At 42.0% G+C, this 24,420-nt stretch overlaps 1 protein-coding gene across 7 annotated transcripts in view; it reads left to right on the top strand.

Moving 5' to 3' along the window:
• The first annotated feature begins 6,422 nt into the window (after window positions 1–6,422).
• Cdc27 (cell division cycle 27) overlaps window positions 6,423–24,420 on the top strand; it is a 48,491-nt gene continuing 30,493 nt past the window's right edge. For 3 of the 7 annotated variants that reach the window (XM_021212080.2, XM_021212079.2, XM_021212076.2), the window contains exons 1-3: window positions 6,514–6,679; window positions 20,299–20,374; window positions 21,915–22,062. In XM_021212080.2, coding sequence (XP_021067739.1) covers window positions 6,653–6,679; window positions 20,299–20,374; window positions 21,915–22,062 — 251 coding nt within the window. In that variant the 5' untranslated portion in view covers window positions 6,514–6,652. Of the gene's footprint in view, window positions 6,680–20,298; window positions 20,375–21,914; window positions 22,063–24,420 lie in introns of those variants that run through there. The other 4 variants (XM_029545926.1, XM_029545925.1, XM_029545928.1 and 1 more) reach the window with 2 other exon arrangements.

Genomic DNA, 24,420 nt, shown 5'->3' with positions numbered 1-24,420 from the left:
CCAACTCTAAATTCTTTTGCCATGACAAGAAGTAGGTCGACATGGTTTTCCTCTTCCTTCAGATGTAGACCATCACCTCCTTAAGACAAAAGAACTCCAAAACCCCCGGACCACTTCCACAGATGATGCCGAGACACTTAGCTGCACTGCTCTCCTGATGCGGGCCCTCGGCTCCCCTCGAGAGTCTATATACCTCCTCCCAATCAATAAAATAAACTCAATGACTTCACATCACCATGACCTGCCTTGAAATTCTTCTCTGCAGAGTTAACCAAGAATCCTGGCCTCCCCTGAGTAGAGGCCCCAAGCCACTAAGGGGGTTTCCTTAAAATACATTGTCAGCAATTGGGTTAGGGAACATTTCAAGTATGCTGTGCAACTCCCATCCCGAATAAAGTGCCTGTGAAACATCCTAATAGAGATGTCTAATTGGCAGTCTATTTGAGCCTGGTGTTCTAATGAGCAGTTGACCGAAGATACCTTTTCTTTTAATGACTTGTAGATAAGAAACAGAAGCCACAAGAATGAGCAAATTTGCCTAGGAAGAATTTGCAGGGTGAGAAAAAAGCTGAGGCAAGCCCCACCCCCCCACCCCCCCACCCCCGACCTGAAATGCAAAGGAGGTTGATTAAAACAAACCGGGCCGGGGAGTAGCCAGCAAGGGACCCTGTTATCAAAGCTGAGGAGTACAAAGTGACTAAGTTGAAGGAGGAAACGTCGTGGGGTGGGAGAAGCCGTGAGGTCAAGGAAGATAAAGACAGCGTAAAGCCTCACACCACAAGAACAAGATGTCAGCTACAGACAGGAAGTGAGGGAGTCAGAAAAAGAACGCGCTAGCTGGAGACGCTCTAAGGTGTTTCCTGAGGGTCTGATGTTTCCTGAGGGCCTGGCCTTTGGCAGTGATATTGTGTTGGTTTTTTGGTGCAGGTAGTTCATGTTGGCCTCTAGTTTGCAATGTAGCCGGTGATAACCTTGATCTTTTGATCTCCCATCTCCAGCTCTCAAGTGTCGGGATTACAGGACTGCACCACCACACCCAGTTTATGTGGTGCTAGGGTTTGACTCCAGGGCACCCCTCTACCAACTAAGCTATATCCCAGCTCCTGCAATTGGCTTTTTGACAAAAGTTCAGGCCTTCAGATTTAACTGGATGTTTTAATATATTAAGATTCAGGCCAAGGAAAAGAAACAACTTGGGTTGTGGGTGTAGCTCAGTTGATAAGAGTGTCTGCTTAACACGAGGGATGCTCTGGGTTCTATCCCCAGCATTGCATGAACTGGGTGTGTGGGACACCCCTATAATCCCATCACTCAACAAGATGGCAGCAGAAGGGTCAAAAGTTCAGAGTCAGCCTCAGCTGTGTAGTGAGCGTGGGCCTAACCTGGGTTACAGGAGACCCCCATCTCCAGGAACGGTGCATAGGGAGCCTGGTGATCCGCCTCAGTAAGAAAGGGCTTGCTGTGCATGCCTGAAAACTTTACCTTGGTCCTTGGAAGCCACGTGAAAGACTGGATGTGGTGGCTGGAAGCCATCGTGGAAGACAAGAAGCAAATAGGAACTGACTGATTGTCCTTTGGTTTCCATAGTTCAATTCTCAGCATCAACAGCAGGCAGCTCACAATTAATTGTATATAACTCCAGTTCCAGATATGCTGCCCATTTTTAGCCTCTTTGGGCACAGACACACACACATACATACACACACACACACACACACACACATACAAACACATGTAGCATAAACTCATACAAAAATATGTATATATACATACATGTAAATATTTTAAAATAATAATAAAATCTTTAAAACAAGTAATCTACACTTAGAAGCTAATGCTTATTGTAACCTAACTCTGCTTACTAGATAAGTATATGGGATATAACAGCAGGGTACCAAAATAGTTGCAAGATGGTGAATAGGTCAACCAGTGTTCTAGTTTGGTTTCTGTTGCTGTGACAAACACTATGACCAAAAGCAACTTGGAGAGGAAAGGTTTTATTTCATCTTACACTTTCAGGTAACTGTCCATCACTGAGGGAGATCACAGTAGAAACCTCAAGGCAGGAACTGAAGCAGAGACCACAGAAAAACACTGGCTACTGACTTGATTCCCCAGGCTCAGTCAGCTATTTTTCTTATATAGCCCAGGCATACTTGCCTAGGGTCAGCACTGCCCACAGTGGGCTGGGCCCTCCAACATCAATCAGCAATCAAGAATATGTACTACAGACTTGCCACAAACCAGTCTGAGGGAAGCAATTCCCCAACTGAGGTTCTTCCTTCCCAGGTAGCTGTAGTTTGTGTCACATAAACAAAGACTAACCACCATACCCAGGAACAGAAATAAGTAAAACATTCTGGGGCTGGTGAGATGGCTCAGTGGGTAAGAGCACCCGACTGTTCTTCCAAAGGTCTGGAGTTCAAATCCCAGCAACCACATGGTGGCTCATAACCATCCGTAACAAGATCTGACGCCCTCTTCTGGAGTGTCTGAAGATAGCTACAGTGTACTTACATATAATAAATAAATAAATCTTTAAAAAAAAAAAACATTCTGAAAGAGCTCATTGGTTAGGCTGAAGAGATGGCTCAGCCATCTGGCTGGACTCACAACCAAAAGGATAAGTGCTCACCAGAGTGCTTCAAATAATGTGGGCTTTCTGTGGCTCAGTGGGAAACCACTGTAACTGATTAACCTGGTAAACAGTAATCATTAGAGAGGCATGTGTGTGTGTGTGTGTGTGTGTGTGTGTGTACACATCTGTGGTGATCTCCAGTGTCATTTCCAAGCATCCTCCTTGGTGGGACTTTTTGTTTGCTTGGGGGACTTGTTTTGTTTTTGTTGTTGTTGCTTTTGTTGCAGCACCTGGGCTCTGTAGAACTGACTTACCTGGAACTCACAGAGATCCACCTGCCTCTGGCTCCCATCTGCCTCTGGCTCCCAGGTGCTAGGATTAAAGGCGTGCGCTGCCATGCCTGGTTCCATCTTGGGTTTTCACCTTGGCTTGGAGTTTGCCAAGCAGACTTAGCTGGCTGACCAGTGAGTCCCAGGGAGATGCCTGCCTCTACTGCCTCAGCTCTGAGATTGCAATCGCATGCCACTGCATGTGGTTTTCCCCCAGGAGTTCTAGGGATTGAACATAGGTCCTCCTTCTTGTAAGGCAAGCACTGACAGACTGAACTAGCTCTCTAGCTTGAAATGTCCTTTTCTATGGGGCAGGGGCTTTGGGAAAAGTAGATTCTAAGCTCAAAATCCACAGTGACACCTAAGATCAAAGACTGTCCTCTGGTAAGCCCACTTTAGGTTTACAAAACTCGATTGAACAAGTCAAGACTTGAGTTGACACACCCTATGTAATCAAAGAGCTCGGGGTATACAATAACCACAAATTCAGCGTTAATAGTGTTGTGTGGTTGCTATAGAATGCAAACACAGCTTTGGATTGTTTTAACACAGCTTTGGACTGTTTCAATAAAGGTTTCCAAATAACTAATAATCAGTGATGTCAAGATGACAGGATTTAAATGACCAGCCACAGAAAAGAGCCTCTGGTAATATCTATGAGGGAGTTTCCAGATTGGGTTCATTAAGGTGAGAAGATCACTCTAAATGTGAGTTGCAAGGCTCTGTGGGTGGGGGTTCCAGACTGAATAAAAACGAGCCAGAGATCGGAGTAGCAGCCTCCCCCTCTCCGCTTCCTCACCGCAGGTGCAATGTAACCAGTCACCTCAGGTTCTTCTTGGGATGCCTTCATCACTAGAACAGACTGTCACTCAAATGTGAGCCAAGATAATCCTCTCTCTCTTGTGAGGCAGGGTACCAGGCTGGCCTGGGTCTCATTATGTAGAACAGGCCCGCTTCAAACACACAAAGATCCACCTCTGTCTCACAAGTGCTGGGATTAAAGGCGTGTAAGACCACACTCAGCAACCCTGTTTATTAAGTTTCTTTGTCGGTTACTCTGTCAGACTATGTCTACAGTGCTGCTTAGCTCACAGGGTCAAATTTTGAGTATATCACCTCTCATTCATCCTTTTCTTTCCATTCCCACTAACACACTCTCTCATCTTATACCTGACATGGTAGACCAATTCCAAGGATGGCCCCAGCTGAGGGTTGCGACGCGCTACCGTCTCGCCAGCAAGAACAACGCGACACACCAGGACCCTTCTGCAGTAAAGCTTTAATGCATCTCGAGAGGCAAAGCATAAGCTACTCGAAAGCGGAGACCCCGAGGTGAAAAACCCTCTCCCTTATATAGGAAATGTTCTCCGCCTAGGACGTGCAGCTCCCCGGTTGGCTGCTCACTATCGGCCCAGATGACGCCATGGGACAGGCAGGGGGCAAGGGATGGAAATTTACCCGGCACATGCATAGACCGTTTGTCAGTTGGAGCACCGGGTGCCAGCGCCATCTTGCCATGGCGACTGTGAGGGCGGCTCCCCACAGAGGGTGTGTCTCCGTGACAGTGCTTGCCTTGCATCTGCAAAGCTATGGGGTCTGATCGATCTCCAGTTCAAAGGTGTTGGCGGAAGAGATCAGCGACGACCCAGCAATCCCTCTCAAAGCCCAAATCTTTTACAGGGTCACCTCACCACTCCCTCATCAACAGATGGAGCTTATTTTCCTCCTAGGGAATCCAAGCTGGCCCTGTGTCTTAAGGGGGTCATTAAGAAACAATGGGTTTGAGTTATAGACCTAGGCTTGAAGGGGCAGAGCAGCTTCTACTGTCACAATCTTGCTTGACAGCCACCAAGTGAAGCTAGGATAGGTCACTACCTAATGAGCAACCATTGTGTGAGGAGAAAGGTTTTGTGGAGGAGAACAAGAGGCCTAGCTGAGAGCAAGAACTAGGGGTAAACATTCTATGTCTGTGTGACTCTCTACCGTGGTCATCTCTTGCCACATAGGTCTTTGGAATGTGACAAGACTATCTGAAGAATTTCATTTGATTTAAGCTGAACTTTAAATAGCTAGAGACTGTTACATAGGTCAGCACAGATGTTTGTTCCCACTCTAATTCACCCAACACAATTCTACTAAAAGAACAGGGCATGGCACAGCTGAAAAGTGCCTTAGCATCTGTCTTTCCTGGGGCTACGTGTATGTAGGCAGTGTCAAGAGATGGCTGGTGGAAAAGGATAAAGACCTATCAGAAAGAAAGGAAGAAGATAATGGCAACCATGAAATGAATTCCTTTCAGCATCAGCCAAAAGATGAGAGGGGCCCATGTTAACTTGGTGGAAATGAGGAATGGTTGGGGAATTAAGACTGAAGGATTCCAGACCTAGCCCTGGCACCAGCTCTAGTCTGAGAGGCTAAGGCAGGATTTAAAAGCTCAAAGACAGCCTGAGCAACTTAGGTAAGACTGTGTTTCCAGAACTTTAAAAATAAATAAATAAATAAAAGGTGACAAGATGGAGGAGACATTTCGATGGTGGATCACTTGCTTAGTATGCACAGAATTGAGAGGTTCAATCCTCAGCTTCTAGAGGAAAAAAAGATTTCCAGTTTCACGACTAGCTTAGAACAGTCCAAACAGAAAACCAACTTTCAAGAGTTCCTCTTGTCTGAAGAAACACAATAGTGTTTAATAGTCCCTGGTTTATTTTGAGGATGTGACAGGAAAGCATAAAGTTAGACCCTCTGTTGTGTCAACAGCTCTATCCATAATTTTAATCCGTATTTATTTTCCTCTTCTCTGAAGTTGAAGTTTTACATCACCTATAACAGGCAGCACATAATGTAGTTCTCAGTTTCACTGATTTTTTTTTTCTTTTATAAGCTAGGGTGTCATGTGCCCCAGGGTTGCTTCGAATTTGCTGTCTAGTTGTTGATTGTCTTGTACTTTAGATCCTTCTGCGTCCACCAGCCAAGGCTGGTGTGTGATATCAACACGTGCCAGGTCTAGGTGGTACTGGTCATCCACCTTGCAGCTTCATGGATCCTAGTCAAGCACTCAGCCTAGTCGGGTTTTTTGTTTGTTTGTTTGTTTTGAAAACAGACCATAAACTCTTTGACTACAGGAATCCTGTGTATTTGGGGAATGGCACTGTTCCAAATGTTCCTAGAATTTCCTAGAGGCCTGAGTAGGAAGTCCAAGAGTAGATAATGATCTAAACTCAGACGACTTCATTCAATTCAACCCCAAACTAGCATTTTACCCTTTGCTGGATCTACCGTTCACCACAAAGCAGAACGGCGGAGGCGCAAAGCCAGACCTAGGCTCCGCCGCGTAACGCGGGTCTGCGGGCACCCTCCCTCCATGCCCATCCTACCGGTTGCTCTTTGGGCGTGGCCCAGCTAGGGTGGCTGATTGGGCCGAAGGCGTGGCTGAGAAGCGACACTTCCTATTGGATCCAACCCAACAGTTTCCGGTAGCACTCGGTAATTTCCGGCCACAGGCTCCGCCTCCGCCGACTCACCTCGGCTGTTTCCGACCTCTTTCGGGCTTTTCCGTCTTGCTCTCGTTTCTCTCTCTCCACTTCGGCTATTTCCGTGTCTCGCTCGGAGGGACTCGGCAGCCACTCGGCCTCCCCCATCCCCCGGTAACGGTCGCTGGTGAGTTTAAATGAGCCGGGGCTGGCCGGGCTGGAGCCGCTACGGGGGGGGCCTGAGGCACTGCAGAAAGTGGGTCTGAGCCTCAAGGATGACGGTGCTGCAGGAACCTGTCCAGGTAATGCTGGCCCCTGCTCCCAGGCCTGGCGCCATGCCTGGGTCGCAAAGCGAACAGCGAGTTCGCGGCCTGCTGCGGCCTAGGCCCGGCTTCTCCCGCCTCCCTTTCGGCGAGCCCCGCCGGTCTCTCGGCAGTCCCGAGGCCTTACCCGCGGCCTCAGCCGAGGTTAACCGGGTTCCCGCTTGACTTCTCGCCCCCTGTGCGAGCAGGCTTCGGCGGGAATCACTCGTTTTCCGTCGGGACTGGCGTCCGGCCATCCTCCTCCCCCTGGCAGTCGCGGGCCCTGCCTGCGGTGGGAGACCGGGGGCTCAGATGGAGCCCCGGGGACCGGCACAGAAGCGCTTTTGAACCGAGCTTAGTGGGGTTTCACAGTAGTGGGGCAAGTTTGTTGGCATTTTCTTGGTTTTGTTTTACGTGAGATGGTCGAGGGAAGAAGGTAGAATCCTTATAATCCTTATTTTTGTTACTAGTTTTTGTCTCGGTAGCACTTTCTTGTCCACGGTAGTTCTCATTCAGTGGATTTCCCACCGGACAATGACGATCTGAGAAGGGAGCTCCCCTTCTCAGGCCCGGTGCTGCGGTGCAAACACCCAAGCAGGGGAGTGGGCGAAAGGGCAGGTCTGGATTTTCATTACCGCGGTTTGGGTCAAGGGGCATTTATCATGCAGGTTTAGAAGGTGCTTAGGAAATTAGAGATAATTGCTTTCCCATCCATTTCATTATCCGTCCATTCCTAAAACCACAGCAGAGTATGGGTTGACGTACACGGTGCTGTTGTCATTGAAGAAACCCTATTGGGTTTTGAAGTGTGTGATGCGGTGCCAAGTCATTTTCCCCCCTGCCAGATCTGAAGAAACTGAACCTTTTGTCCGTTGGTGGTTGGTGATGGACCAGGTTTGGGAGATTTTCATCCTACTGATCTACCTGATCTTAACATGATAGAAAGAATTGGCCTCCATTAATTACTGTCATTAAGCCATGAACTTTATTTTGAAGTTATAAAGCAAACCGATTTTAGAAATTGTGAATTCCTTTAGGTAAGTCTGTGACAACAAATAGTAAATGCTTCAAATTTGTCAGTACAACATTTCCTTAATTTCTCATCCTAACATAAAATACCGTTTTCCCTACTTTGGCCTTGTTTCCAGCTGTTTATATGGTGACAGCTATTAGTATTTGAATTACTATAACTCAGGGTTATAACTTCTGAACTTCCAAAACTGCATTTCTTTCCAAATTTCTAGTGTAGAGACCCTTGTAAGGCCCTTTTGAGGCCTATCATGAAATTTAAACAGGTAAAGAGGGTTATTTAGATGTTTCTTTTTATTTCATATTGTAGTTTGATCTTAACGATTCTTTTCTTTTTCGTGACCAAAAAGACTTTTAAAATGTTATGGTAGTTGTAATGATAGCGTGTAAACCACTGTTTAGTAATTTTAATCTGTATAAAAGCAGGAGAGAATCAAACTATTGTTTATGCTAGATAGGGTCCAGAATGTTTCCTATTTTCTTCATTGTTAGCAATAACACACTTAATGTCACTAAGACTAAAGAGTAGCATTTACCTCCCTTTCCTCCATAATAGGTCCACTAGGTTTTAGGGTAATGGTGGGAAGTTTTAGGGTCTGAGGAGGTAAGAATTGGGGTTATAATTTATAGTATAGCAAGGAGGCAAGAAGATCTGGAGTTCAAGGTCATCCTCAGCTGTGTAGCAAGTTCAAGGCCAGTGTGGGCTGCTTGAGACCCTGTCTCAAAACCCCAAAGAAACAAAAAAACAAAAATGACAACAAATAAGTGGCCAACCTTGACCAGGAATGCTGCTGAAAATGGAGATAAGAGGTATTAATTTAGTTGTTTTTCAGAACAGTACTTGTTCCATGTATTTGGGGAAAAATAGTGTTGAAAATTTTTTCTTTGCTTTCTTCCTGGTGTTTCCAGGTATAAGAAAAAGTGGGTAGAAATAAATAATGGTTAAATGTTTGTTTCTACTTTTCTTCCTCCTCTAAAGTTTTTACATGGAATAACCATGTTATGTGCCAAACAGATTTAAATATAAGCCCCTTCCCACTTCAGCTCTTATAGAAAAACTATTACTTTATATTTGCCTCTTTACAAAAATTCTTCCATATTACAAGGCAAACATTTATTTTGTGGCTTGATCTCACTGTGTAGTCCTGGCTGGGATTAAAGGCATGTACCACGTTACTAATTTGGGTGCCTGTAAAAGTTTACTTAATAAAATAGGGAGCATTTTTGTTTATACGATGTTTTGTCTAACATTCAATTATTTATTGTGTGTGCATATGTGAACCTTGGTGACAGGCATCTTTACCACCCGAGCCATTTCACCAGCCCTGGTGTTGCTTTAACAGGCTGTTGGTTTGTTTGTTTGTTTGTTTTTCGAGACAGGGTTTCTCTGTGTAGCCCTGGCTGTCCTGGAACTCTCTGTAGACCAGGCTGGCCTCCAACTCAGAAATCCGCCTGTCTCTGCCTCCCGAGTGCTGGGATTAAAGGCGTGCGCCACCACACCCGGCAAGAGGCATTTTATATAGATACATCACCTGATAAAAAACTATCAATTATTTTTGCAAGTGAAGCTTCACATGAGTATTGAATGAAACAAACTTTGAAAATGATTTTAATATGAAAAAATCTGGCATGGTAACCTGCATCTGAAACCTGGGAAGGATGCATAAGATCCTATCTCAAAAAACAAGACAAAAAATCATTCAGTGATTTGGGTACTAGGTACATATCACTTTTAGAGTTTGATAAAATAGTAGGAAGTACTTTGGGCTTGAGATTTCATGTCCCCAAGAAGCATATAAGATTGATTCAGAGAGTATATGTGAGGGGCATAATGAGAGACCAAAGCCACTGCCGTGGGCTGAAGGCAACAGCTAAGTGGGATGAGGATGAAGTAGATTAAGGTTTTAGAGATAGGAATTCAAGAAATAACTTGGAAAGTAGAACTGTTCAAACATTGGCAAGGAGGGAGGGTGGGTTCCTAGGGTTAGTATCAAAAATGACTGGCTGGGTATGGTGGCACACACCTTTGATCTTAGTACTTGGGAGGTCCAAGTGGGTGGATCTCAGTTCAAGGTCAGGCTAGTCTACTTGGTAAGTTCAGGCTAGCCAGAGCTTCATCGTGAGACTGTCTCAAAACAAAACAAAACTCATTAACTCCTAAAAACTAAAATTAATCCCTCAGAAAAATTAAAAATGCTTTTCTGTCTGATCAGATTGGGTTTGGTTTTAGTGTATTAATAATGAATCTTGGGCTGGATTTGTGCCCTCTTTGTAGCCTAGGCCAGCCTCTAATTTTCTATCTTGTCTCTGCCTCTGAAGTGCCACTACCCTATCTACAAGAGATTTTTTAAATAGAGAGCTATGTAATGAAAGAAGTGTGTTGGAAATATTAATCTGATTTTACTAGTAAGAAAGAAAAGACAAGAGTTAGATACATAGACGAGTAGGATGGCCCAGCCAGTGGTAATGTGGACCATGTTTTTTAAGTTTGGCAGGACTGACTTTTTGGAGAAAGTGGAGTGGGTTATGTGTGTCTGAAGGAGTATTTCTGTACCACATATCTCTACCATTTGTGCTAGCCAAAAATGCCTCCTACCAGTTATGGCTAAATGTGGGGTCAGGGAACCACCTAGATAAAGAACTGGTAGAACCTAAGGATCAGAGCTGGGTATGGCTACAACACGCCTGTATTCCCATCACCTGGGAGGTAAAGGCAAAGGGATCGAGAATTCAAGGCCTGCCTCAGCTATGTTGTAAGTTTGAGATCAGACTAGGCAAAAGGAGACCCTGCCTCAAAAGCAGAAATTAAAAAAGAAAACAACCAATTCAATGAGTAAAAGCTAGAGTTGCAGAAGTAGAAATTTGATTCTGTTGTATAAAATGAAAATTCTACAATGACATTTTTTGGTTAGGGTTCTTTTCTCCCTCCCTCCTTTCCCCCCTTTCTCATACCTTTTGTTGTATGAAGCTTTTCTTATTTCTTTTTTCTTTTTGTCAAATACAAAAACAAACAATTTATAGCAGTCCAAATTAAATCTGAGTACAGCTTACATTTTAAATACTTGAACAGGGTGTGATGGTGCACGCTTGGATTCCCAGGACTTGGAAAAATAGAAGCAGGGCCTTGAATTTAAGGCCAGCTTAAGCTAGTTAGAGACCTTGTCTTAAAATACACAAATAAAATTCTATTTCAGCAAGTTGTAATGGTGCAAGCCTGTAATCCTGGTGCTCTAGAGGCAGAGGCAAGAAAAGGAGTTAAAAGTGTTCTACCTCACAGCCAACACCTCGATTTCAGGTCTCTTCCTTAGTTTACTAGCCCACGTTTACTCTTGGGAATGCTTGTTACCCTCAGTCAGCTGTGCACATGGCCCCACATGTTTGCAGGTGCCCTTGGAGGCCAGAAGAAGGTATTGGACCACCTGGAGCTGGCATGACAGGGAGTTGTGAGCTGCCCCATGTGGGTGCTCTAACTAAACTTAGTTCCTCAGGAAGAGCAGCAAGCACTTTTAACTACCGAGCCATCTCTCCAGCTCCCTTTTTCCTTTTTAGTAAGTTTCCTCTTTCTAGCCCATGCTTAACATAAAAGTCACAGCCTCTCCTCCATCTCTCTCTTCTCAGGGCGGCTGTGGGAATTTTCACCTAACCTACACTTTTCTCCTCTTTTTAATAAAGGTAGCCTCAGGCTTGAAAAACAAGGCCAATTCCCTATCCCCACCCCCAAAAACTGTAGTAATCAGGGTAGATGGTGGGGCCAGGGAGAGGACTCATCAGGAAATGAACTGCTACATAAGTGTGAGGACCCGAGATTGGATAGCTAACAAACATGCAAAAAGCCAGGTATGGTGGAGCTGCCTAGCTGAAAGAAAGTGGGGGAGGGCGGGACGTGTGTGTTCAGTTTAATCAGAGAGACCCTGTCTCAGGAGATGAGGCAGAACAGAGTAATAAACCAGATATTCTTCTCTGACCTCTGCACAGTTGTGCGCATCTGCACACATATCCCTACACATGTGCACACAGTAGTGTACAGCTTAAAAAAAGTGAACAGCAACCGAGGACCGACTCTACCGACTCTACCTCGGGCCTCCTTACACATTTGAATAGGTTATTCAGTGCACACAAAGAATGCATCACAAGTAAGAATCTGCATCTTTATGCTCTTGGTTTATCTTTTCAATGAATACAGCCCAGGGCTAAATCATTAGTTTCCTCAGTGGCATGTCTTCTAAGCATTTGGTTGGTTAGGAAGAAGGAAAGAATGCTGCTGTTTGACTTCCTAACTTTGCCTTAGCAACTTGTCACCCATCTGGCTTTAATCTGTAGAACTGGTGCCCATCTGTTGGACAGGGTACTGATTAGCTGTGTGTTCATCATCGGCTACTAACCTAGTGATGAGAACAGACCATTTCACATTCCATCGCCCTGGTGAGGTGCATGTCACTCGGGCATTGAGAGGTAACAGCACATTCGGGCTGGCCCATCTCTTTGCTGGTGCTTATGAGGGATTGGGGTTCTGAGCAAAGCTTGATGTGTTTTTTCTTCTCCTCCTCTTCCTCCTTAATTTCTTTATTTTGGGCACAAGATCTTACTATTATTTGTCCCAAGTCGGCCTGGTTCTACTTAGCTCATGTGATTAAGGCTCAGAAATGACTTGGTCATATGATTAATACAGAGGATTCGTCTTTATCTGCCTGGATTTAGATATAGAGGTCATTCTCTATATAGCGAACATTCAAGAAATAATTGCTGAGTCAAGCTAAAATGAACTTCCCTCGTCCTCTTGTTTTCTGAGTAATATTTTGGTAGATTGTTATATAATCCAAACAGTAAAGCTCTCTAAGGAGAACATCTGCAGTTATCACATTATATTTTACTATTATATGATATATTTTATACATTATCTACCACCAAAACCTGAACCTTCATGACAGAATTAGAAAATAGAAAAACAATTAGCTTCCTATTCCATAAGGATGTCCATATTCAGTCCTTCCTCTTCCCCTTCCTTATATTTTGCCTTTTTGTTCATTTCTTCATGTAATACTGTACCTACTTGGACATTTATTTATATGCATACATTTATTATTGGCTAGATTTCATAAATGACAGAAACATGTTTTTTCTGAGATTGTATGAACTCAATATTATATATTTTATGGTATTATGTAAATAAATAATATTTTAGTTTAATACTTAGGTCCATCCATTTTCCTGCAGTTTCTTTAAACTTTATTTTTTTAGAGCGAAGTAGTATTCCATTTTTATATATACCAACTATATAAAATTCCATATATACCAAATTTTCATTATCTTTATCTGTTGGTGGAAAACTAGGTTGGTTCCAATAATTTTTTTCTTTTTACAGTAAAAAGAATTTCATTTTTATTTACAAATGTGTTAAATTAATTTTGGTAAATATGGTCCTGTAGCACTTCATCTAAGAGTGGGAACTTGTGGTATTTTTATACATGCTGGCATGTCAATTGCTGGTGTTATTTTTCATGTCTTGTTTATGGAGTCATATTGCTAACGTCTTTTTTTAAATTACTGGATATTTTCTTTATTTGCATTTCAAATGTTATCCCCTTTCTCGGTTCCCCCCCCCAAAATCCCCTATTCCATCCCTCCTTCCCCCCACTTCTATGAGGGTGTTCCTCTTCCTAAGGACTGAAGCACCCACATGTTGGCTTTCCTTCTTCTTGAACTTCATGTGATCTGTGAATTGTATCTTGGATATTCCGAGCTTATCAGCGTATGCATGCCATGTGTGTTCTTTTGTGATTGGGTTACCTCAGGGTGATATTTTCTAGTTCCATCCAATTGTCTAAGAATTTCATAAATTCATCATTTTTAATAGCTGAGTAGTATTCCATTGGGTAAAAGTGCCACATTTTCTGTATCCATCCCTCTGTTGAAGGACATCTGGGTTCTTTCCAGCTTCTGGGTACTATAAATAAGAGTGATTTCTTTATATCCAATAAAACAACAATAAACACAGGGTGCAGATACCTACCTGTGGTAGGGTATGGCATTCTCTGGATATAGCCCAGGAGTGAGTAGCTGAGTCTACAGTGGCTATATTAAGTTGCAGTCTACCAATAGTGAATAGAGGTTGGTTCCTTTCTCTCCATATGCCTCTGACATTTGTTGTCAAAGATTTGTCGATGACAGTCATTCTGACTTTCAAAAACTGTCTGTTCAGTTCATTAGCCCATTTGTTATTCGGTGTTTAAATTTTGGATATTCCTCGTCTTAAGTGGAGCTGGTAAGGATTTTCTCTTATACTGTGAGCTCTTAATGCCATGGATTGTTTCCTTTGCTGTAGAAACGTGAATTTTCATGTTGTTGAAAATGTAGTATCAACCCATGTGTTGAACTTGGAGTCAGTTCCTATGCTGTTGGTATTCCACTTAAAATAACAACACTGGTGTTCTTGCCAGCCAACAGTGGCACTCAGCAGGCAGAGACAGGTGGATCTCTGAGTTTAAGGTCAGCCTGGTCTATAGAGGGAGTTCCAGGACAGCCAGTACTACACAGAGAAACCTTATCTCAAAAAAGAACAACAAAAAAGTTCTTACCTACCCAGTATATTTAACGGTATTCTCTGTATTTTCTTCTAAAAATTTCAGGTTTTAAGTTAAGGTCTTTGATCCACTTTACATTGTTTTTTTTGTTTTTGTTTTTTTTTATGCAGGTGAAAGATATAAATCTAATTGTTCTTCTGTGGAAAGAAACCTAGTTGTACCGTCATTGTTTGTTGACGAGACCATTTTTTTTCTCCAAGGATGCTTTTGCCTCCTTATTTCCATGTAGGCTAGATAGCAGAGACTGTGTAGTTAGAAAGAGGGTGAAGGAAAGACCGTTCTTGTTTTATCCAACTCAGGTTGACAGCCTTAGATAACAGTGCTGTTATCTGCCGAGCCGTATCTAACTTGTTTTATGTGGAATCAGGATCATGTAGCCAACACGATAGGTATGTCGTCATGGTGTTGAATGGATGAATGATGTTTCCTAAAAGTAGTAAGCACAGTAAGTGAGCTGAGTAGTGTGAAGATACACATCACACTCGAGACCAGAAAGGCCTGGACTGTCTTCTAGGTGTGTAAAGATCACACACCTGAAGGCTGACTTAAATCTTGTTAGATTTTAACCCCTATCTTTTCTTTTCTTTTCTTTTCTTTTCTTTCTTTTTTTTTTTTTTCTGAGACAGGCTCTCTGGTGATCCTAAACTTTGCAAGTTGGCTGACTGACTGGCTAGCTAGTTGGCCTGTGAGCCCTGAAATGTCCCAGATGTTTTAGAATTTGAAGCCTGCACCACTGTGGTGTCCCCCCCCTCGCCCCTTTCTTTCCACATGGATTCTGGGGATTAAACTCGATCTTTGTGTATTTGCCAGGCAGGTGCTTTACCAGCTGACCATCGCCCCAGCCCTGCACTGAGGTTTCTTGTTTTTGTTTGAGACAGGTTTCATGTAGCCTAGGCTAGTCTTGAACTCCTAATCCTCCTGCCTCCTTCTGCTAAGTTCTGGGGTTACAAACAAGCTGCCACACCTGGCTACAAAAAAAAAATTGAAGACTGAAAATATATTGAATTTTAAATGAATAGTAGAGAATTTTTCTAGTTTTAGACAATGTATCTGAAATCCTGTTAAAGGAAAATTAAAATGAAATTGATTTGAATCTAAAAAGAGCTTGTGCTTTATTCTGTAGATATTTATTTTGTAAACCCTGGCTTTCTAAGGAGAATTAACTAATTTGAGGGAGGAAAGAAGCATGATGGTATCAGAAAGATAACACTTGACAGTGGCTAGAACACATTGCAGTTACAGATATGTGCTAGGAGCTCCTGTTCTTCACCGTAGTTTTTAATTGGGGGGACAGTGTGTGGATATGAGTGCAGGTGCCTGTGGAGGGCAGAAGTGCTATAGCCTCCCAAACTGATGTTACAAGTAGTTGTGAGCCTCTTGATGTGGGTGCTAGAAATTTAACTCCATTCCTTCGCAAGAGCAGAGCAGGCTCTTAATTGCTGAGCCACATTTCCAATCCTTGACTCTTCTTTTAAATGAAGAAACACACTGAGCACTGTACAAAATATAAATAAATAGATTGTCTTCCTGCAGGAGTTCAAGACACAGCTGGTTCAGGGATTTGAACCCAAGTCCTTATCAGTTGTCTTGCGTTCCCAGGGGTGATAGTGTGTTTAAAGAGGGTGATACTGAGATGGGTGATTGCAGCACAGCTTTCAGGGAGGAAGACTGCGAGACTACCAAGGACACTGTTTATGAATTTAAAGGAGTCTTCTCCTCCTCCATAGTCTTGTGTGCTTGACTTCATGTCTCATGTCTTCTCAGCAAGGACTGGTTCCTGAACAAGAAACAACATAAAATTATACACATATACAAAAATGACACAATGGAAGCTGTTATTTTGCATGATTAGAAAATGAACTCTGATGGTTTTGGTTGCTTTTATAGAGGACCTGGGTTTGATTTCCCAGCACCATATGATGACTCACAGTCTTCTGTAACTTCCAGTTTTAGGGATCCAGTGCCTTCTTCTGACTTCCCTGGGATCTAGGCACACATGTGGTGCACATACATATATTTAAGCAAAACATTTATACATGTAAAGTTAATTTTTTTTTTTAAGTAAACTTTAAGGCGTTAGAGAAATGACTTGGTAAGGTACTCCCCACACCTGAGAACTCGAGTGTGACTCCTAGCATCTATGTAAAAAGTCAAGTGTGGCAGCACACACCTGTAATCCCAGTGCTGAGAAAGAAAATATGATTGATCCCTCTGGTTTGATGACCAGCCCTAGCTAGATCAGTGAATTCCAGACTGAGAAATCCTGTCTCAAAACCTAAAGTGGGGGGTGATGGAGGAAGACACCCTACATCGGTCCCTGGCATCTGTGTACAAGGAGAAGGGAACTTTGAAGACTGAAGATATTGCTTAGTTGGTAGAGTGCTTGCCTGGCATGTGCAGAGTCCTTGGTTCAGCTCCAGCACTGTGTACCATGGTGCTGGTACATGTCTATAATCTTGCACTTGGGGTAAGATAGAAGGATCTGAAGTTCATCCTCAGCTAAGCAGTAAGTTTATAGCCAGCTTGAGATGTAAGAGACTGTCTCAAAAAACCAAACACGAGTTGGAAAGCAAATCAACCCATCCTATTCCTCAATGGATTTTAGTTAAAATAAAATTTCAAGAGGAGGCTTTTTTTAGAATAATAATAAATTGCATGAGATAATGTATACATATATACATTATATATCTGTTGTGTCATATTACCTTACTATTGTCAAGCTGAAAATACTGTTATGGTCTGTACAATGAGACATCTTTTGGGGAGGCTCATTTTTCTCATTTTTTATGCTCTGAACTAGTAGCTTGGCTCAAAAACAATTATGTGGAAATTTTAAGGGAAAGTTTTTTGTTTTGTTTGTTTGTTTATTTATTTATTTATTTATTGTGTGTAAGTGCGACTGTAGCTGTCTTCAGACAGACCCGGAAGAGGGAGTCAGATCCCATTACAGATGGTTGTGAGCCACCATGTGGTTGCTGGGACTTGAACTCAGGGCCTTCAGAAGAGCAGTCGGTGCTCTTAACCACTGAGCCATCTCTCAAGCCCTAAGGGAAAGTTTTTTAAGGGATGAAAATTCTGTTATGGACTAAAGTTTGTGTTTTATTTTATTTGACTCAGGGTCTTTCTATTTCTGGCTGGCCTAGAATTTACTCTGTAGACCAGACAGGCTTGGAACTCTCAGAGGCCTTCCTGCCTCTGTCTCCCAAGTGCTGGAATCAAAGGCATGTCCTCTGGCCCTGACCTCGCTTTGTTTATGGGCTGTTCTGTAAATGGTTTAGATTCACTGACCAATAGTCACTTAAGACCTCCCCAATGTGGACTGCATTGGAATCACTAGTGCAGCTGTTAACTTGTGCTCTTAGCCAGCACCGTGATCTGATATGATTAAAAGCCATTTCTTCTCTGTTCTTACCAATTGTGTGATTTGAAGACACTGTTAATACAGTTGTCTTCAAAATACAAAAGAGAAAGGAATTTCCACGATTGGAGAGGAGCTCTTGTTCTTGCAGAGGACAAGGTTCTGTTCCCAACACCCACAGGGCCAGCTAGCTCACAATTATCTGAAACTCAAATTCCAAGGGATCCAAAAATCTGTACTGACTGACTTGGACACCGAGCCTGCATATGGTATACAGACATGCACGCAAGTGAAACACCCAGCACTTAAGTAAATCTAAGAAACATTTTTTTTTTTAAAAAAAAGAAACTCCTTTGGTTGGTAACTTTGCCCTTTTAATCATTTAAACCAATTCTGCAAAAATTTATTAAAAGTCTATTATACACACACACAGTAGGTTCCTGTGAACTATATCAGTACGTCTTATAGGAAGAGAGTATTTATAAATCTCAGATTGTATACATTTCAGTATATATTTAAATGTATATACCAAACCTCAAGTATATACCAGGTTTTCAATACATATTTTTACTATATGTGCCTTTATTGGGGAGGTCTGTAGTTTTCACAAGATTTCCAAAAGAGTGTAGGTAGGTTTGATGATGGTGGCACATGCCTTTAACCCCACCACTCTGGAAGCAGAGGCAGGCAGATCTCTGAGTTTGAGGCCAGCCTAGTCTACATACCAAGTTCCAGGACAAGCAGGGCTACACAGAGAAACCCCATCTTGAAAAACAAAACCAAAAAATAACAACAAAAAGTATATACAAAAAGCAATAGTTTTACTTTAGTATTTAGTACACTGTGGGTTTTACACATGGGTGTTGTGGTTTTATCACTTAAATTAGTAATTCTGGGATGGAAAGATGGTTCATTTGGTAAATGCACATCTAGGCAGAGGCAGGTTGCACTCTGAGTTTGAGGCCAGTCTGGTCTATATAGTGAATTCAGAGCCAGGCAGGACTACATGGTGAGACCCTGTCTCAAAAAAAGGAGTGGAAGGAAGAAGAAAGAGTGGGCTAGAGATGAACAGTAGTGAGTCCTGTCAGAATCTGGAGGGAGAATCAGAAAAAAAATTCACACAAAGTATTACGGTTGTGCTCTGAGTGGGTAAGTATGCTGCTGTCTGTTACAGGCAAATTCTGTTAGAAGGAATAGAGTCTGTGGCTAATAGCATGTGGATAAATTAGCAGCAAATATGGTAGAACATTTTATGAGGGCGCTAGATGTTCCTGCACAGCATATATTCGGTACTTTTTAAAATGGCTTTAAATGTGGCAGAGTCCTAGGGTAATCCAACAAACCTTTCTAACAGTCCTATTTTCTTTCTTTCTTTTTTTNTTGTTTGTTTGTTTTCGAGACAGGGTTTCTGTATAGCCCTGGCTGTCCTGGAACTCGCTTTGTAGACCAGGCTGGCCTCGAACTCAGAAATCTGCCTGCCTCTGCCTCCCGAGTACTGGGATTAAAGGTGCACATCACCACGCCCAGCTTCCTATTTTCATTTAGTGGCCTTATGAATCTTTTTCCTCATCTCATCTTTAGTTCCCAAACAATAAAAGACCCTCTAGCCCTCACGAGTCCGTTAGTGTGGTCTGATAATCAGTAATATAAATATTCCTTTCCATGAGGTTGGCTTATTGAATTGATCTGTATGAAAGGGTTTTAAAGTAATCATGTTTAACTGGCAGAGAAACATAATGTATTCAAACATGTACACACACACATATATGCGCACACACACACATATATATGCGCATACACACACATACATATGGATGGAGGAGGGGTGAGAAGAGAAGAGGCTAACTCTCCCTGGCATGGACATACTATCTTCTTAGTCCCCTTATTTATTATTTTTAAAATAGCTTTTTTTCCTACAAAATTAGTAATAACTTAAAATCTTTCTCACAGAAAGACGTGTGGGGGAGAGAAGGATGAACGGGCTAGACAGAAATTGTATATATTGCATTATTTTAAACTAGGTTTAGGGGATGAGCAAGTTATTGGTAAAGAAAAAGGATATGTAGAAGTGTGGAAGATTGGATTCATGCAGGGATTAAGTGTAAATACAGATCTATTAGAAGCCTACAGTGAGAAACTTTATGTAGCATACTGGATTTACTCGATCTTTGCTGTTTTATCGCTTAAATTAGTGAAATTGGGCTGGAAAAATGGCTCACTTGATAAGAACACTTGCTTCTCTCATAGAGAGCCAGGCTTGGTTCCCAGCACTTGCATCAGGACTCTAATAACCACCTTCAAGAGATCTGTCCCGCCCCAGCCTCTGCAGCTGTCTGCACACATACGTAAGGCACAGAAAGAGAGATAAGCGTGACCAGAGCAAGTGGGATGCTTCAGCAAGTTAGCAAACTTGCTGCTGAGCCCAGTGACCTGAGTAAGTTCCCTCGGCCCCACATGGTAGGAGAGAAGTTATCTTTGACCTCCTTCCCGCACACACATGCCCACCTGCTACACAGACATGCACATACTAAAGTAAATAAATAAATGAAGAAATAATACAAATAAATAAATTCTGAGTAATAACTTGAGTATTATGTTCAAGACAGTGTCAGAGTTACTATGTGTATATTTATGTGCTTCTCTACCTACAGGCTGCTATATGGCAAGCGCTAAACCACTATGCTTACCGCGATGCAGTTTTCCTCGCAGAACGACTATATGCAGAAGGTTTGTGACCTATTCATTTGTATGGAACCAGAAATGAATAAAGTAGATGGAATTCCATCATTTTTTGTGACTAGCAAGGTTCTTTCTTCATTCTTTGTCTTTAACTTTTTTCTTATTTTTAATTATGTGTGTGTGTGTGTGTGTGTATATATATATATATATATATATATATATATATATATATATATATATATATATATGTATATATGTATGGATACTTCTTGAAAATAGTGTCCTCAAAGACCAAAGGCATCAAATCTCTTAGAGTTAGAGTTGTAAGCTCCCCAAATGTGTTTGAAATCTCAACTCCAATCTTCTTTAAGATCACCATATGTTCTTAATTGCTCAGCTATCTCCCAGTGCATGCGCGCACGTGTGTGTGTGTGTGTGTGTGTGTGTGTGTGTGTGTGTGTGTGTGCGCGCTCCTGTGGTGTTTGAGTATGGCTGAAAACATAGGGCAACCTTGGGTGGTTTTCCTCTGCCACCGTTTCCTTTTTGAGATGACTTGTCAGTAGCCTGAAACCTGTCAAGTAGGTTGGACTGTCTTGCTACTGAGCCCAGCATTCTCCCTCTCCACCTCCTCAGGACTGGAATTGTAAGCATGTGCCAGCTTTTCCATAGGGTCCTGGAGCAAGGCAAGCACTTTACTGACTTACCTCCCAGCTATTTTGTTTTTGTTTTGAGATAGTTTTCTGTATCTCATACTGGCCTTAAACTCTCAACTGTCCTTCTGCAGTCTCAAGTTCTGGGATGAGGGACAAGAGACACCATGCCTGTCTTGTGTTTTTTTCTCCAGAAAATATTTTTACTGTTTTTGTTTGTTTGTTTGTTTAATGTGCTATGACCTATGTGGATCAGAAAATAACTTGAGTTGTTCCTTTTCTTCCTCCATGTGGGGTCCAGGGACTTGGCGCAGGTGCAAGGCTTGGCAGCAAGCATCGTTACCAACTGAACCATCTCCCAGACCATAAACTTTTGTTGGTGTTGGAGAGGAGCAATGTTTTTTAATCTGTCCATTTTAATGTAGAAACATTTTTCACCACAGAAATGAGGTTCATTTTCCCTTCATAGTAAAATTTAACTTGTCTTCCTAAGAGCTCTGTTAAAAAAATATCTATCTAAAATAAGATGCTTTCCTAGTAGTCTAAGGGTAGAGATGTGTGTATGTGTTTGCATTTCTTACATATTTACAGAGAATGTAATTGTCTTTATCATATTGATACCTTAGTTCTTATAATAGAGAGCTAGATGATCAGGAACTGACAAACTGGCTATTTTTCTTTTCTCTTTCATCTATCCTGACGGGTCTGGAATTTAATGTCTTTGTTTCAGCCCACTGAGTGCTGAGATTACAGATGTGGACTGCCAACCTTCCCTGTTTTATCAACAACTGATTTCTCCATAATTCAGATTTGAATTGATAATTGTTTTGAATTAAATGGCAATGACATGCTAAATTTTTTGGTTGCTTAACTTGTTTGTTGGCAAACTGAATAGTAGCTAATTTATCTTCTCCTTTTTCTTTTTAATGTCATCATAGTACATTCAGAAGAAGCCTTGTTTTTACTGGCAACCTGTTACTACCGCTCAGGAAAGGCTTATAAAGCATATAGACTGTTGAAAGGACACAGTTGTACCACCCCACAGTGTAAATACCTGCTTGCAAAATGTTGTGTTGACCTCAGCAAGTAAGTATTATAGTCTACTTTATCTAGTTTGGTTAGACTTTCATTGAATTTTGGATAAAATTCTTCTAACATTAAACTCTTGACTTCCTTTTCTCTCTTCTGAGTAACAGTTGAAATGTTTGCCCCAGTGATGACGGTGTTAATTTGGTCATGGAAAGATTTCATTATAATGGTGATAAATAACAATTCTTTTTTGTTACTGGAGATCTTTAACCCTGGGCTTCATATAAGCTAGACAGTCACTCTTACACAGGGCTGTGGCACAGTGGGAAAGCACTTGCTTAGCATGTGGCTTTGGGTTCAATTCCTGGGACTGTGAAACAAAACCAGCTAAGCTACATTGTAAGTCCCAAAATAATGCAATTTAAGAGAAGTTTAAGTTGTAACTAATTCTTTCCAGCTTCCAAAGTGATCCTTAGTCTCTTTCCTTTCATGATTAGGCAATTTAAATAAGCCTAGAAACATCACAGTTCACAAAGTGTTCTTTTGAGATCATTGCCCATCTCTACCACTGGAAGTAAGGGACATACCGAAGTTTCACTACCGTTAAAACTAAGTCCTCTGACCATATTCCAGATCTGGTGGCAGGTGGAACTACAGATTAAATTCTGGCAAATGTATTCATCTACAGATGAAATACTGGCAAAAGTGTCTGAACAGATATTTAGCCCATATATGTGTTGGGGTTTTTTTTGTTTTGTTTTGTTTTGTTTTGTCTTAGTTTTCTTGAGTTTGTTGTTTTTCTAGATAGGGTTTCTCTGTATAGCCCTGACTGTCCTGGAACTTGCTCTGTAGACCAGGATGGCTTCAAACTCAAACATCCACCTACCTCTGCCTCCCAAGTGCTGGGATTAAAGGTGTGTGCCACCACAACAGGGCTCCATATGCATGTGTGTTGCCAATAGATTGTATATAGAGGTAAGTTTCATTAAATTATCATGTAAGTAGCTATGCTATTTGTCTAGCAGCTAACTTTATTTAAGGGTTGTTGTGGTAAATATTATTGGGGGTTTCTACACTGCTGTAGGTCATTTAGTTCCCAAATAAAATACACAATAATCTTTATAATAAGCCTTAATTAAGGCACTAGAGCTGGACAGATGTCAACCCTCTATGCTATTTTGTCTACTTCTTGTTGCTCCCGAAGTATCACTTGCCATGTTCCCCCCTGGGCTGCTCCTGCTCCAACAGGCCAGCCCTCATCACCATATACTCATGATCCATGGCATGTTCTTTCTTCTCCTCCTTCAGCTCTGCCCCTTCTCTTCTGCCCAGCGCAGGCTGTAAGCATCTTTATTAACCAGTCAGTGGTAACTTTGGGGACAAGGTTTATACAACAAAAGCTAGTATTCCTTAGGATCTACTCATCTTGGAGCAACTAGATCTTGGGGTACAGAATTTGGCATTTGAATACAAGTGGCACCAGACCAAGCCCTATAAAGGGTAATTGAATTAGCTATTTATTACTAGATTGTTTAAAAATCCAAAAATTTTGCTGGACATGTAATGGCACATGTCTTTAATCCTAGCACTTGGAAAACAGAAACAGGTGGATTTCTTGAGTTCAAGGCCAATCTGGTCTACATCGTTTCGGAACATCCAGGGCTATGTAGAAACTCTCTCTCCCTCTCTCTCTCTCTCTCTACCCCCCCACCTCAACAAATGTTAAAGTTTAATGTTGAAGTCTTAAAAATCAACTTTTTAATGAAAAGAAGAAAAAAGTACCACTGAGTTTAAAAGGCATTTACAGTATGTGTGTATTAGATAACTGCACATTAAGGTTAAAAGGCATTTACAGTATAGTGTGTATTAGATAATTGTACATAATGGGGCTAGCAGAGAGGTTCTAGCTGTTCAGTGCACTTGCTGCCAATCACTACCAAAGGTAACAACAACCTGAGCTAATCCCCTGGTGTATGAGTCTCAGAGAGAATCCAGCCTGCAAGCTGCCCTCTGATTGCCACAGGTACTGCCATGACTTGTGAATGCCTCCCCAGTAAATCTTATCACTTGTAATAAAAGTGATTCTTTTTTTTCTTGAATGCAATTTAGTATTTGGTGTTTGAGAAGAACAATTGTTTTTTAATCCATCCATTTTGTTGTAGAAACATTGTTCCGCCTAGTAATGAGGTTTATTTACCCTCAGTGTAAAACGTCTGGTGTGGTAATGCAAACCTTTAATTACAGCACTAAGGAAACAGAGGCAGGGAGATCTCTGTGAGTGTGTGACCAGCCTGGTCTACAGAGCACATTCCAGGCCAGCTGGTCCCTGCCTCTTTCTTTTAAAAGATATAGATGGATGGATGAGGTGTGTGTGGTGTGTGTGTGTGTGTGTGTGTGTGTGTGTGTGTGTGTGTG

This window comes from Mus pahari, chromosome 14 (genome assembly GCF_900095145.1).
Source record: "Mus pahari chromosome 14, PAHARI_EIJ_v1.1, whole genome shotgun sequence".
Taxonomy (NCBI): Eukaryota; Metazoa; Chordata; class Mammalia; order Rodentia; family Muridae; genus Mus; species Mus pahari.
Note: the sequence above shows the minus strand (reverse complement) of the source record. Positions and strands in the feature narration are given on the sequence as shown.